At 28.2% G+C, this 16,091-nt stretch overlaps 1 protein-coding gene across 6 annotated transcripts in view; it reads right to left on the bottom strand.

Annotated features, from left to right (window-relative positions):
• miple1 (midkine and pleiotrophin 1) overlaps nucleotides 1-16,091 on the bottom strand; it is a 138,151-nt gene that overhangs the window by 16,594 nt on the left and 105,466 nt on the right. For all 6 annotated transcript variants that reach the window (XM_075304667.1, XM_075304665.1, XM_075304662.1 and 3 more), the window contains one exon: nucleotides 3,918-4,097. In XM_075304667.1, the coding sequence (XP_075160782.1) occupies nucleotides 3,918-4,097 (180 nt within the window). The remainder of the gene's footprint in view (nucleotides 1-3,917; nucleotides 4,098-16,091) is intronic.

Below are 16,091 nucleotides of genomic sequence, written 5' to 3'. Positions count from 1 at the left end.
TTTGACAAAATTTTCTATGGAATAAAATTTTGAAAAAAATCCTATAGAAATAAAATTTTGACAAAATTTTCTATATAACTATAATTTTGAAAAAATTTTCTATAGAACAAACATTTTGACAAAATTTTCTATAGAAATAAAATTTTGACAAAATTTTTAATAGAAATAAAATATTGACAAAATTTTCTATGGAAATAAAATTTTGATAAAATTCCAATAAAAAAAATGTACAAAATTTTTTATATAACTAAAATTTTGACAAAATTTTTATACCCTTCACCACTACTGTGGTACAGGGTATAATAAGTTTGTGCATTTGTATGTAGCGCCAAGAAGGAAACGTCTGAGACCCATCGTTTAGTAAACCAATTGTCTTAGAATTAAATTCTGAGTCGATTTAGCGATTTCCGTCTGTCTGTCCGTCCGTCCGTCTGTCTGTCTGTCTGTTCATGTATTTTTGTGCGCAAAGTACAGGTCGCAGTTGAAGTCCGATCGTCCTCAAATTTGGCATAGGGTCGTTTTTTGGGACAGAGACAATCGCTGTTGATTTTGGAAAAAATCGGTTCAGATTTAGATATTGCTGCCATATATATTTATCCCCGATCTGGTCATAATTGGCGTGTTTATCAACCGATGTTCTTCAAATTCAGTACATCCGAATATTTTATGAGTCTCGAAAAACTTGCAAAATATCAGCTAAATCGGTTCAGATTTAGATATAGCTCCCATATATATCTTTCGTCCGATTTAGAATCATTTGACCACAGAGACCAAAGGTTACTACCGATTTTTGTGAAATTTTGCATAAAGAGTAGAATTTACATTTCTACCAATACTTGGTAAATTTGATTGAAATCGGTTCAGATTTAGATATAGCTCCCATATATATCTTTCGTCCGATTTGCACTTATATGACCTCAAAAGCCAGAGTTTTGCCCTGATTTAGTTCAAATTTTGCACTAGGAGTACGTTTAATAGTATCGATAAGTGTACCAAATTTGGTTGAAATCGGTTCAAATTTATATATATCTTTCGCCCGATTTATACTCAAATGACCACGGGGGCCAAAGTTAAACTCCCATTTACGTGAAATTTTGCAGAGATTGCAGAATTATTATTCCAACTATGCATGTCAAATTTAGTCGAAATCGGTTCAGATTATATATAGCTCCCATTATATGTACACCAGAGTTGGGAAAATATGGTAGACTATTTCATATTTTAGACCCATTTTCAATGGGATTTTCCTCCAATTGACTGCATAGTTTCCACGGAGAATATATTTAATATGATATTTAAGTGTGTGAAGTTTGATCTAATTTGGTTCAGAATTAGATAAAGCCTCCATATATTCGTTTTTCCGGTTTATACAAATATGGCCAAAATTCCCACACTTTACACAAAATTCTGTGATAATTTCCCCATATCTTAGTCATATTCTACAGACTGTAATGCCTGACTTTCCACAGAACGGTTGAGTTTTAAATAAGGCTCCAAGTCGCCCGACTTGACCAAATAATATATCACAACCCACACTTGACAACATATCGTGGCAAGATCTAACCAATATCCTTGTAAAATCGTCACTGCTGAGTAGCAAAAATAGTAAATGTTACTCAAATTGTCCTACATCTCGAATACATAAGTATCGCCTGATAAATCGCAAATGCTCTTGTGTACAATTGCCTCAAAATTTCTCTCGCTTCATATTTCCCATATTTTTTTATTAACATTTTGCTATTGAAACATGTTTGGGGTGATCATATTCCTTCTCTGCGTGTGGAAATCCAAACCTTTATATAGCTCCCAGTAAATTTGAAGTAGTTGAGATGGTAACACAAATGTTGGTCTACATGGTGGTGAAGTGTATAATATAGTCGGCCCCGCCCGACTTTAGACTTTACTTACTTGTTTATAGAAATAAAATTTTGACAAAACTTTCTATAGAAATAAAATGTTGACAAAATTTTCTGTAGAATTAAAGTTTTGACAAAAGTTTCTACAGAAATAAAAATTTGACAAAATTTTCTATGGAATAAAATCTCGAGAAAATTTTCTATAGAAATAAAATTTTGAACAAATTTTCTATGGAAATTAAATTTTGAAAAAACTTTCTATAGAAATAAAATTTTGACAAAATAATCTATATAACTAAAATTTTGACAAAATTTTCTATAGAAATAAAATTTTGACAAAATTTTCTATGCAATAAAATCTCGAGAAAATTTTCTATAGAAATAAAATTTTGAAAAAATTTTCTATAGAAATAACATTTTGACAACATTTTCTATAGAAATAAAATTTTGACAAAATTGTCTATAGAAATAAAATTTTGACAAAATTTTCTATAAAACTAAAATTTTGACAAAATTTTCTTAGAAATAAAATATTGATAAAATTCATAAAAAATAAAATTTTGACAAAATTTTCTATATAACTAAAATTTTGAAAAAATTTTCTATAGAAATAAAATTTTGACAAAATTGTCTATAGAAATAACATTTTGACAAAATTGTCTATAGAAAAAAATTTTGACACTACTTGTTTCGAATTTATTTCGGCATAAGCCGGCTATCATACAAAATCTTTTTTCGGAAGGTTTAAGTGTGGTTTATTGTTGGGTTTAATGAACTGCCTGAATTTATTCTGATAATTGGGTGATAGTTTTGCTGCAAGTAGAGGATGCTGATAAAATTTTGACAAAGTTTTCTATAAAACTACAATTTTGACAAAATTTTCTATAGAAACAAAATTTTGACAAAAGTTTCTAAAGAAATAAAATTTTGACAAAATTTTCTATGTCAAAATTTTATTATATAGAAATAAAATTTTGACAAATTTTCCTGTAGAAATACAAATTTGACAAAATTTTCTATAAAAAAATTTGACAAAGTGTTCTATTGAATTCAAGTTTTGACAAAACATTCGATATAGAAATAAAATTTTGAAATAAACTTTTAAAAAAATTTTCTACAAATTTTCTAGAAAAGGAAATAAAATGTTGACAAAATTTTCTATAGAAAAAAATTGACAAAAGTTTCTATTGAAATAAAATTTTGTCAAAATTTTCTATAGAAGTAGAATGTTGACGAAATTTTTTGTGGAAATTAAATTTTAACAGAATTTTCTATAGAAATAAAATTTTGGCAAAATTTTCTATAGAAATAAAATGTTCTTCCGGTTTATCTACAACAGAAAATTTTCATAGCCTATTTTCAGGCGTCACAATTGTCCGCTTGATATTTAGCAATATGGCATGACGAGGAAAAAGTTCTCAAAATTATAGTATTGAGACTTAAAAGATCGATTTTATTTCAAGGTACCGGTAAGATTTGCAATTTTAAAGGATTGAAAAGCAAACTCATTAACCCTAGAAAGCTTATCCTACTCACGGATAAGCTAAACATACGTCTATGGGACGTATGTTGGTTTGTCAGCACATGAACAAAATTAACGAATTTTTGTTTCAAATTTTTGGACTTACACCGATTCTATATACAAATCGTTATCATTTAAACACGTTTTTGGCCGAACTTTTATTTACATGTAACAAAAAAATCTAATTTTCGGTACTCATTTTCATGAGGGAGAGCGAAAAACTAAAAAAACGCATACGTTTTTACGACGTAGATAAGCTGTTTAGGGTTAAAAAGTTGGCCAATATGGTCAAAAGGCAAAAAAATTTAATAAGTATGACATTAGGTAGCATAAGAAATAAAATCTCAACTCTATAAAAAAGTGACAAATTTACCACTCAAATTGCACAATATTACAATTGAAGAAACTATTACCATTTTACCATTTTTGTTTCCTGTTCCGTTGTTTCGTTTTTTATAAATCTTTTTGAAAAAAACAGCTCTATTATACCAAATGTCCTAGTCATTTAGTTTTACTATAATTACTATTATTAGCATTACCTTTATCCTTATTTTTGCGTTGTTCCTTGGCAGTCTTATCCTTGGATTTGCCGGGTTTGCAATTCTTTTTAATGACACGTGTTGCTTCGCACGATGGATCGCTTGTTGCCTTCAATTTGTCGGCTCGTGTCATTTGCCCGGTGGCACATTCGGACCAGGAGCCTTTCTCATAACGGCATGCTGCAAAGAAAGAAAAAACAACGCAGAAAGCAAACATGAATGGAAGAAACACAAAAAACAAATCCAAAGTAAATTAAATGTGTCCATTAATATTAGAGCAGTATTAGGCTATTATGCCGGGTATTAAGTGTTAATGCCCCAAACACTGTCACAGTCTGCATAGCCTGTCCATACAAATTCCTTTATTACTTTCATACTGCAAATGTGTGGGGGTAGTGTAGTGAGGACCACGCAAAAAACAAAATCCATTAAGAGTTAAATGTGACTATGGGCAACAATATTGCTGCGCACACGCTCCCACACACACATACACTTATACACTCAGCCATGCTCAAACAAATTGATTAAAAACGAAAGGATTAGTGCGAATTAGAAATGAGTCCTTTGGCAGTAGCCATAAACAAAGATTGTCACTTTTCTATTCAATTATTAAGGCATTAAAGTGTGTGTGTGTGTGTGGGCATAAATATCCCGAAACGAAAAAAAAACAGAGTGACAAGAGATTTTTCTCCTCCTCAAAATAGGTGGCAGGGGGTTTATGTTTAATTAATTTTTGCATTTCGAATTAGTGCAAAAATTTTCAACATAAGTTCATTAATACGGAATGAGCCATAGCAATACATGGAATGATTTTTGTATCTTATGCGGCATAAAATTAGGAACAACTACAACAACACCAATTTTATTCAGTATTTTAGTGAACTACCAGAATTTATTCTGATCATTGGTTGATAGTTTTGCTGCAAGTAGAGGATGCTGATGAGGAATGTGGTAATTCCGAAACATGAACATTTTTTCAAAAATTTTTTCCTATAGAACAAGTAAGGAAAGTCTAAAGTCGGGCGGGGCCGACTATATTATACCCTGCACCACTTTGTAGATCTAAATTTTCGATACCATATCACATCCGTCAAATGTGTTGGGGGCTATATATAAAGGTTTGTCCCGAATATATATGTATTAGAAGTTTAGGAAAATTAGAGTCATTTTTACAACTTTTCGACTAAGCAGTGGCGATTTTACAAGGAAAATATTGGTATTTTGACCATTTTTGTCGAAATCAGAAAAACATATATATGGGAGCTATATTTAAATCTGAACCGGTTTCAATTAAATTTGGCACGCATAGCTACAATGCTAAATCTACTCCCTGTGCAAAATTTCAAATAAATCGGAGCAAAAAATTGGCCTCTGTGGTCATATGAGTGTAAATCGGGCGAAAGTTATATATGGGAGCTATATCTAAATCTGAACCGATTTCAACCAAATTTGGCACGCATAGCTACAATGCTAAATCTACTCCCTGTGCAAAATTTCAACCAAATTGGGCCAACACTTTGGATATTAGAACCATATTAGTCCATATTGGGCGAAAGATATATATGGGAGCTATATCTAAATCTGAACCGATTTCAATCAAATTTGGCACACTTGACTATAATTGTTATGTTTGTACAAAATTTCAAGCAAATCGGTATAAAACTCTGGCTGCTGGGTCCATATTAGTGCATATCGGGCGAAAGATATATATGGGAGCTATATCTAAATCTGAACCGATTTCTTCCAAAATCAATAGGGTTCTATTCTGACCCAAATTATGAACATGTGCCAAATTTAAGGGCGATTGGACTTAAATTGCGACCTAGACTTTGATCACAAAAATGTGTTCACAGACAGACGGACGGACGGACAGACGAACATACGGACATGGTTATATCGACTCTGGGACCCACCCTGAGCATTATTGCCAAAGACGCCATGTGTCTATCTCGTCTCCTTCTGGGTGTTACAAACATATGCACTAACTTATAATACCCTATTCCACAGTGTGGCGCAGGGTATAAAAATTTGTCAAAATTTTATTTCTACAGAAAATTTTGACACTATTTTATTTATAGAGAAAATTTTATCAAAATTTTATTTCTATGGAAAATTTTGTCAATATTTTATTCCAATAGAATGCTTTGTCAAAATTTTATTTCTATTGAAAATTTTGTCAAGATTTTTTTTCTATAGAAAATTTCGTCAAAATTATATTCCTATAGAAAAATTTTGACAAAATTTTATTTCTATAGAATATTTTGTCAAAATTTTAAAAATTATAAAAAATTATAAAAAATATTTATTTGACAAAATACCACAGGATTTTTTAATTTACATCCAAAACATTGAATTCGTATCACACCTAAAGAAGTGATGCAAATTTAGTGCAAGGGCTGTTGAAATGGAGGACTTCCGTCCTATGACAAGCCCATGTTAAATTCTTCGCTTCCCCGTCAATTTTGCACCACTTCCGGATCCAAAAAGAACATTTTCATTATTTTTTTTTTTTGGCGACGCTTTTTTGCTGGGTAACTAAATTTTTTCTACCTGGTGGGTTCACTGTTTCTTGAGTGTATAGAAAATTTTGTCAAAATTTTATTTGTATAGAAAATTTTGTCAAATTTTTATTTGTATAGAAAATTTTGTCAAAATTTGATTTCGATAGAACTTTTGTCACAATTTTGTTTCTATAGAAAATATTGTTAAAATGTTATTTCTATAGAATATGTTGTTAAAATTTTATTTCTATAGAAAATTTTATCAAAATTTTATTTTGTATCGAAAATTTTGTCTAAACTTTATTTTGATAGAACATTTTCTCAAAATTTTATTTCTATAGAAAATTTTGTCAAAATTTTATTTATATAGAAAATTTTGTCAAAATTTTATTTCTATAAAAAATTTTGTCAAAATTTTATTTTTATAGAAAATTTTGTCAAAATTTTATTTCTATAGAAAATTTTGTCAAAATTTTAATTTGTATCGAAAATTTTGTCACAATTTGAATTTGTATCGAAAATTTTGTCACAATTTGAATTTGTATCGAAAATTTTGTCAAAACTTTATTTTGATTTCATTTTCTCAAAATTTTATTTTAATAGAAAATTTTATCTCTGCAGCGAATTTTGTCAACATTTTATTTCTATAAAACATTTTGTCAAAATTTTATTTCTATAGGAAATTGTGTCAAAATTTTATTTTTATAGAAAATTTTGTCAAAATTTGAATTTGTATTGAAAATTTTGTCAAAACTTTATTTTGGTAGAACATTTTCTCAAAATTTTATTTTAATAGAAAATTTTATCTCTGCAGCGAATTTTGTCAACATTTTATTTCTATAAAACATTTTGTCAAAATTTTATTTCTATAGGAAATTGTGTCAAAGTTTTATTTTTATAGAAAATTTTGTCAAAATTTGAATTTGTATCAAAAATTTTGTCAAAACTTTATATTGGTAGAACATTTTCTCAAAATTTTTCTTTTATATAAAATTTTGCAAAAATTTTATTTCGATAGAAACTTTTGTCAAAATTTTGTTTCTATAGAAAATTTTGTTAAAATTTTATTTTTATAGAAAAATTTTTCAAAACTTTATTTTGATAGAACATTTTCTCAAAATTCTATTTTAATAGAAAATTTTGTTAAAATTTTATTGCTATAGAAAATTTTGTCAAAATTTTATTTCTATTGAAAATTTTGTCAAAATTTTATTTCCATAGAAAATTTTGGCAAAATTTTATTTTTGTAGAAAATTTCGTCAAAATTTGAATTTGTATCGAAAATTTTGTCAAAACTTTATTTTGATTTCATTTTCTCAAAATTTTATTTTAATAGAAAATTTTCTCTCTACAGCGAATTTTGTCAACATTTTATTTCTATAAAACATTTTGTCAAAATTTTATTTCTATAGGAAATTTTGTCAAAATTTTATTTTTATAGAAACGTTTGTCAAAATTTTATTTGTATAGAAACTTTTGTCAAAATTTTGATTCCATAGAAAATTTTGTTAAAATGTTATTTCTATAGAAAACTAGCGTAACCCGGCCCGCTTCGCTGCGCCTTCCGAAGCGTATTTGGAGGAACATTTTGCGTTAACTTAGTCAACTATATCCTTCGTGCTGAAAACAAATTCGAAAAGATTTGAATTCTTTTAAACAAATCGGACTACTTGATTTTTCGTTTATAGGTACAAATACGGCGGGAGAGGGTGTACCCTTTCCTCCAAATTTTTTTAATAATGTTCTGTATTCAAGTAGTTGGACAATCTTCTATATTTCTTGTGAATTTTAAGTGTGGTTTGTCAAGGAAAGGTATCCTTTTCCTCAACAAATCTGAAAATTAAGCACTATATTATCCAATAAATCGGAAAAAGCAAACGTAGTAAAAAATTGTACCACATTAACATTTGCTAAAATGTTGGAAAATGATGTACCCTCTACGTTGGCTACCAATTTCATGTAAATTTAAGTTCTTTACTAAAAAGAAGTCTGGCAGAAGCCTGTGCCAAAATCATAAAATTATGTACCGAGTTCCCATTTATGGACAACCCTCTACTTTCAATTTAAGAAAAAAAAAACGGACAAAAGGGCACCCTCTCCCCACCTTCGCACCACTCCGACCTGATATCGGACTATCACGTACCCTATATTAATTTCGCAACTACTCAATGGTCCCTATAAATTCTATCGAAGTAAATCGACAAAGTTTATTTCAATTTTCCCCTTCCCCAACCAGATATCGAAAAATCATATACCAATTTAAAAATCATGTATAAATTTAATCACCTCCTCCCACGTTCCCTGTTAATTTCAAGTAGATCGGCGATGTTTAAATTTTGCTCTATTGTTTTAAAGGGACATCACTTTCCCCGATACAATATCGACAAACACCGTAGTGAATAGCACCCCTAACCTTCCCAGAAAATTCTTAAAACTTTCCTTCAAGTGTGGGGCAAGGAAGGTTGCCTCTTCGTTCATAACGTTCCCCCACTGCTTTTGTAAATTTCAAGAAAACTTAATTTTTTTTTTGCAGTTTTAGAGGAGGACCTCCTCCCCGACCAAATATCGAAAAGTGATGTAGCGTATCTTTTGTAAACGTCCCAGAAAATGTCACACAAATTATAAGCCTAAAGGGGCGGCCTCTCTTCCGTCCAAATATCACAAAATCAGGTATCAACTATTAATATCGTAACCTCTCCCCTGTCCTCAAGTAACTCGGTAAAGTTTAATTGTTTCTCTGTATGTACTTAAGAGAAGCGGATGTCTCCCTATGCCCTTTTATTTTTATTAAAAAATCAGGAACCTGGTATAAATTTCATAACCCGTTTTTTCCGTAAAATTTCAGTCGGGGGAGTTTAGTTTTGTTTGTACTTTCAAAAAAAAAAAAAAAAAATCGGCAAAGGGGAGGTCCCTCTCCCCGACCAAATACCGAAAAATAATGTAGCGGATTTTTGTCTAGATGCCAACCCCAACATTCAATGAAAATTTCAAGCAAATCGCATAATTTTGTTCCAAGTTTCAAAAAGTAGGGCAAGGGGGAGGTCCCCCTCCCCATCCACATATGAAATCATCAGGTACCCCATATTAATTCCATAACCTCACCACATGTTTTCTGTAAATCTCAGATAATTTAGAGAATTTTAGTTTTTTCACAGTACTTTAAAAAAGTCGAACAGGGGAGGCCCCCCTCCGCCACCAAATATCGAAATAAAAAGTAGCGGATCTTTGTCTAGATGCCAACCCCAATCTTCAATGAAAATTTCAAGCAAATCGGCCAACTTTGGTCCAATTTTCAAAAAGTCCGACAAAGGGGAGGTTCCTCTCCGCGACCATATGTCAAAAAATGAGGTACCCTATTTTCAGCACATGAGTGCCCCCCACGATCTCTGAAAGTTTCAAGTAAATCGGTTCAGCCGTTTTCGCGCCAACCCGGAACATACAAATAAACAAACAAACAAACAAATAAACAAACATAATTTGAATTTTATATATATAGATGTTGTTAAAATTTTATTTCTATACAAAATTTTATTTTGTATCGAAAATTTTGTCAAAACTTTATTTTGATAGAACATTTTCTCAAAATTTTATTTTAATAGAAAATTTTGTTAAAATTTTATTTCTATAGAAAATTTTGTCAAAATTTTATTTCTATAGAAAATTTTGTCAAAATTTTATTTCTATAGAAATTTTGTCAAAATTTTATTTCTATAGAAAATTTTTTCAAAATTTTATTTCTATAGAGAATTTTTGTCAAAATTTTATTTCCATAGAAAATTTTGGCAAAATTTTATTTTTATAGAAAATTTCGTCAAAATTTGAATTTGTATCGAAAATTTTGTCAAAACTTTATTTTGATTTCATTTTCTCAAAATTTTATTTTAATAGAAAATTTTATCTCTACAGCGAATTTTGTCAACATTTTATTTCTATAGGAAATTTTGTCAAAATTTTATTTTTGTAGAAAATTTTGTCAAAATTTGAATTTGTATCGAAAATTTTGTCAAAACTTTATTTTGATAGAACATTTTCTCAAAATTTTATTTTTATAGAAAATTTTGTTAAAATACTATTTCTATAGAAAATTTTGTTAAAATTTTATTTTTATAGAAAATTTTGTCAAAATTTGAATTTGTTTCGAAAATTTTGTCAAAACTTTATTTTGATAGAACATTTTCTCAAAATTTTATTTTAATAGAAAATTTTGTTAAAATTTTATTTCTATAGAAAATTTTGTCAAAATTTTATTTCTATAGAAACTTTTGTCAAAATTTTATTTCTATAGAAAATTTTTTCAAAATTTTATTTCTATAGAAAATTTTCTCAAAATTTTTTTCTATAGAAAATTGTATTAAAATTTTATTTCTTAATATTGTCAAAATTGTATTTCTATAGATATTTAAAATTTTTTCTTTTTTTTTAATATATATTTAAAATTTAGCATAGGCTCTTTCCTCGGGTTCTAATACAAAAAATGTTGTATCATATAATCACCTCAGCCTGATTTTCGGTCTCTCTAATAGCGTTGATAGTTGAGAAAAATTTTAGCACGTGTTCAATTCTGTATATAGAAAATGTTAATATATGTACGGCAGTTATAGGCTATCTGGGACATAAATAAACGACATTACCACAAAACTATAGAAAATCTCCATTTTTGTTTAACATCAATAAAAGGAAAGACATGAATTATGCATGCAGAAGACCTTACTTTAGTGACTATCCCTTTTTATGTTTTTAAATTTTTTGGAAATCATTGAAATGTAATTTCTACAAAAAAGTTTTAGAATGTGAACGCAATTGGTTTGTCCACTGGTTCGCTGGTATTTAGCTTTCCTTTCCTTTCTAAGGGACAAGGCAAATTAGAATTTGAATATAGTTTTTTTGGATTGCCCTTTACTGTGTCTCCTTTTGCCTTTTTATTCGCCATATCTGTGTAGTGCTAATGGGGTTTTAAATTCTTTTTTCTCCTTGGCCATAAAGGATTCACATGTAATTTGGTTTTCCCTAAATGCTTTTGGTGTGTGTGAGTGTGTGTATGTGGGCGTGAATGTGTGTGTGTTTTATCTTTAGTATATCCATGACTTGGTTATCCTTGCATATGTTGCCATTGTGGTTTTGCAGCATGTGTATCAAAAAACAAAAAACCCATATAAAAGACTTTTGCGGAAAGATGGTTGGCTGAGCTTTTGTTTTTGGTTTTATATAAATATGGATGAGTGGTTTCCTCTAAGTTTTAGAATAAATTATCAAAGAAAAAAAAAAAACAATGTTCTTGTGGTTTATATGGTAGGGACACATACCATATTTAAGGTCCTTTGACCCCATTACAGAGGGAAAACATATAAAACTCCTGTATTCAAATAATGTTTGTATAATTTTGTAAATCCCCTATGAAGGTCATGATATTCTAGAGATTTATAAGAAAAGTGACGAAAACAAGGCTGGAGCATCTGAAGCAATGTAGGTTAGGACTAAATACAGATAAGTTTTGAACCTCCAACTCCATCTATATCCCAGCAAAAAAGGAGCTTCCTAAAAAGTAGTTTGGATCCCCAGCTTGTGATCTGGAGAAAGTGCAACTTGGATCATTTCCAAAGAATTTTACAATTGACTTTTTTTGATTTCATTTCTATAGACAATTTTGTCAAAATTTAATTTCTACAAAAAAATCATTTTTATGCTATTCAAAATTTTGTTAAAATTTTAATTCTATTAAAAATTTTGACAAAATTTAATTGCTAAAGAAAATCTCGTCAAATTTTTATTTCTATAAAAAATTTTGTTAAAATCTACTGGAAATTTTGTGAAAATATTATTTCTATAGGAAATTTGGTCAAAATTCTATTTCCATAAGAAATAAGAAATTTTGTTTCAATAAAAATAATTTTGTCACAATTTTATTTCTATTGAAAATTTTGTTAAAATTCTATTTCTAAAAATTTTTTGTCAAAATTTTATTTCTATAGAAAATTTTTGACAAAATTTTATTTCTATAGAGAATGTTGTCAAAATTTTATTTCTATAGAAAATTTTTGACAAAATTTTATTTCTATAGAAAATTTTGTCATATTTATATTTCCATATCAAATTTTGTCAAGTCTTTATTTCTAAAGAAAATTTTTATCAAACTTTCATTTTAATAAGAAAATTTTATTTCTTTAGAACAATTGGTCAACATTTTATTTCTATACAAAATTTTGTCTAATTTTTATTTCTATAGAAAATTTTGTCAAAATTATATTCATATAGAAAATTTTTGACAAAATTTTTATACCCTCCATCATAGGATGGGGGTATATTAACTTTGTCATTCCGTTTGTAACACATCGAAATATTGCTCTAAGACCCCATAAAGTATATATATTCTGGGTCTTGGTGAAATTCTGAGTCGATCTAAGCATGTCCGTCCGTCCGTCCGTCCGTCCGTCCGTCCGTCCGTCTGTTGAAATCATGCTAACTTCCGAACGAAACAAGCTATCGACTTGAAACTTGGCACAAGTAGTTGTTATCGATGTAGGTCGGATGGTATTGAAAATGGGCCATATCGGTCCACTTTTACGTATAGCCCCCATATAAAGGGACCCTCAGATTTGGCTTGTGGAGCCTCTAACAGAAGCATATTTCATCCGATCCAGCTGAAATTTGGTACATGGTGTTGGTATACGGTCTCTAACAACCATGCAAAAATTGGTCCACATCGGTCCATAATTATATATAGCCCCCATATAAACCGATCCCCAGATTTGGCTTGCGGAGCCTAAAAGAGAAGCAAATTTCATCCGATCCGGCTGAAATTTGGTACATGGTGTTGGTATATGGTCTCTAACAATCATGCAAAAATTGGTCCACATCGGTCCATAACTATATATAACCCCCATATAAACCGATCCCCAGATTTGGCTTGCGGAGCCTCAAAGAGAAGCAAATTTCATCCGATCCGGCTGAAATTTGCTACATGATGTTGGTATATTGTCTCTAACAACTATGCAAAAATTGGTCCACATCGGTTCATAATTATATATAGCCCCCATATAAACTGATACCCAGATTTGGCTTGCTGAGTCTCCAAGAGAAGCAAATTTCATCCAAGCCGGTTGTAATTTGGAACATGGTGTTAGTATATGATCTTTAACAACCGTGCCAGAAGTGGTCCATATCGGTCCATAATTATATATAGCCCCCATATAAAACGTTCTCCAGATTTGACCTCCGGAGCCTCTTGGAGGAGCAAAATTCATCCGATCCGGTTCAAATTAGGAACGTGGTGTTAGTATATGGTCGCTAACAACCATACCAAAATTGGTTCAATCACACAAAAATTGGTCCATATCGGTTCATAATCATGGTTGTCACTAGAGCCAAAAATAATCTACCAAAATTGTATTTCTATAGAAAATTTTGTCAAAATTTTATTCAGTTCATAATAAAATTTTCATCATTTTCAAAATTGTATTTCTATAGAAAATTTTGTCAAAATTTTATTTCTATAGAAAATTTTGTTCAAATTTTATTCGGTTCATAATCACGGTTGCCACTCGAGCCACAAATAATCTACCAAGATTTTATTTCTATAGAAATTTTTGTCAAAAGTTTATTTCTATAGCAAATTTGTTAAAATTTTATTTCTGTAGAAATTTTTGTCAAAATTTTCTTTCTATAGAAAATTTTGTCAAAATTTTTATTTCTATTGAAAATTTTGTGAAAATTTTATTTCTATAGAAAATTTTGTTAAAATTTTATTTCTGTAGAAAATTTTGTCAAAATTTTATGTCTACTTTGTCAAACTGAATTATATACGTATTGGATCGATCTTTTTTGATTAAATATATACCACGTATGGAGTTACATTCAATTTAGAAGATGGTGTTAGGAGGTTTTAAGATACCTTGCCATCGGCAAGCGTTACCGCAACTTAAGTAATTCGATTGTGGATGGCAGTGTTTAGATGAAGTTTCTACGCAATCCATGATGGAGGGTACATAAGCTTCGGCCTGGCCGAACTTACGGCCGTATATACTTGTTTTTCTATAGAGTATTTTGTCAAAATTTTATTTCTGTAGAAAATTTTGTCAAAATATTATTTCCATAGAAAATTTTAATACATTTTTATTTAGTCAAAATTATATTTCTATAGAAAATTTAGTCACAATTATATTTCTATAGAAAATTTAGTCACAATTATATTTCTATAGAAAATTTTTGACAAAATTTTATTTCTATAGAATATTTTGTCAAAATTTTATTTCTAAAAAAAATTTTGTCACAATATTATTTCCATAGAAAATTTTATTAATTTTATTAATTTTTTTTTTCTTTGTTTTTCTTTTTTTTTTTCTTTGTCAAAATTTTATTTCTATAGAAAATTTTGTCAAAATATTATTTCCATAAAAAATTTTAATAAATTTTTATTTTGTCAAAATTTTATTTCTATAGAAAATTTTTGTCAAAATTTTATTTCTGTAGAAAATTTTGTCAAAAAAAAAATTTTTTTCTATAGAAAAGTTTGTAAAAATTTTATTTCTATAGAAAATTTTGAATATTTTGTCAAAATTTTATTTCTATAGAAAATTTTGTCAAAATATTATTTCCATAGAAAATTTTAATAAATTTTTATTTTGTCTAAATTTTATTTCTATAGAATATTTGGTCAAAATTTTATTTCTATAGAAAATTTTGTCAAAATTTTATTTCTGTAGAAAATTTTGTCAAATCTTTTTTTTATAGTAACGTTTGTCAAAATTTTACTTCCACAAACAATTTTGTCAAAAATTTTTTTCTATAGAAAATTTTGCCAAAATTTATTTTTTATAGATTTTTTATAAATTTTGTCAAGATTTTATTTCTATGCAAACTTTTGTAAAAATTTTATTTCTATAGAACAATTATATTTTTATGGAAAATTTTTGACAAAATTTTATTTCTATAGAAAATTTTTGACAATTTTTTGTTTGTTTCTATAGTAAGTTTTGTTAAAGTTTTATTTCAACAGAAAATTTTGTCACACTTTTATTTCTTTAGAAAATTTTGTAAAAAGTTTGTTTCTGTACAAAACTTTGTCTAATTTTTATTTCTAGAGAAAAAATTATCAAAATTTTATTTCTAAAGAAAATGGTGTCAAAATTTTATTTCTATAGAAAACTTAGTCAAAATAATATTTCTATAGAAATTTTTTGACAAAATTTTATATCTATAGAAAATTTTGTCAAAATTTTATTTCTATAGAAAATTTTGTCTAAATATTATTTCTATGGAAATTTATATTACATTTTTATTTTGTCAAAATTTTATTTCTCTAGAAAATTTTCTCTAAATTTTATTTTTATAGAAAATTCTGTCAACATTTTATTTCTATAGAAAATTTTGTCAAATTTGTTCTTCTGTAAAAAATTGTTGACAATTTTTTTTCTATAATAAAGTTTGTTAAAATTTTATTTCCACAAAAAAATTTGTCAAAATTTTATTTCTAGAAAAACATTTGTCAAAACTTATTTTTGTATAGAAAACTTTGTCAAGATTTTATTTCGATACAAAATTTTGTCAAAATTTTTATTTCTATAGAAAAATTTATCAAAATTTTATTTCTATAGAAAACTGTGTCAAAATTTTATTAAATGTTTATTTTCTCAAAATTTTATTTCTATAGTAAATTCTGTCAAAGTTTATTTCTGTA

Source organism: Haematobia irritans, chromosome 4 (genome assembly GCF_050003625.1).
Source record: "Haematobia irritans isolate KBUSLIRL chromosome 4, ASM5000362v1, whole genome shotgun sequence".
NCBI lineage: Eukaryota > Metazoa > Arthropoda > Insecta > Diptera > Muscidae > Haematobia > Haematobia irritans.
This window is presented reverse-complemented; position numbering and strand designations above follow the sequence as displayed.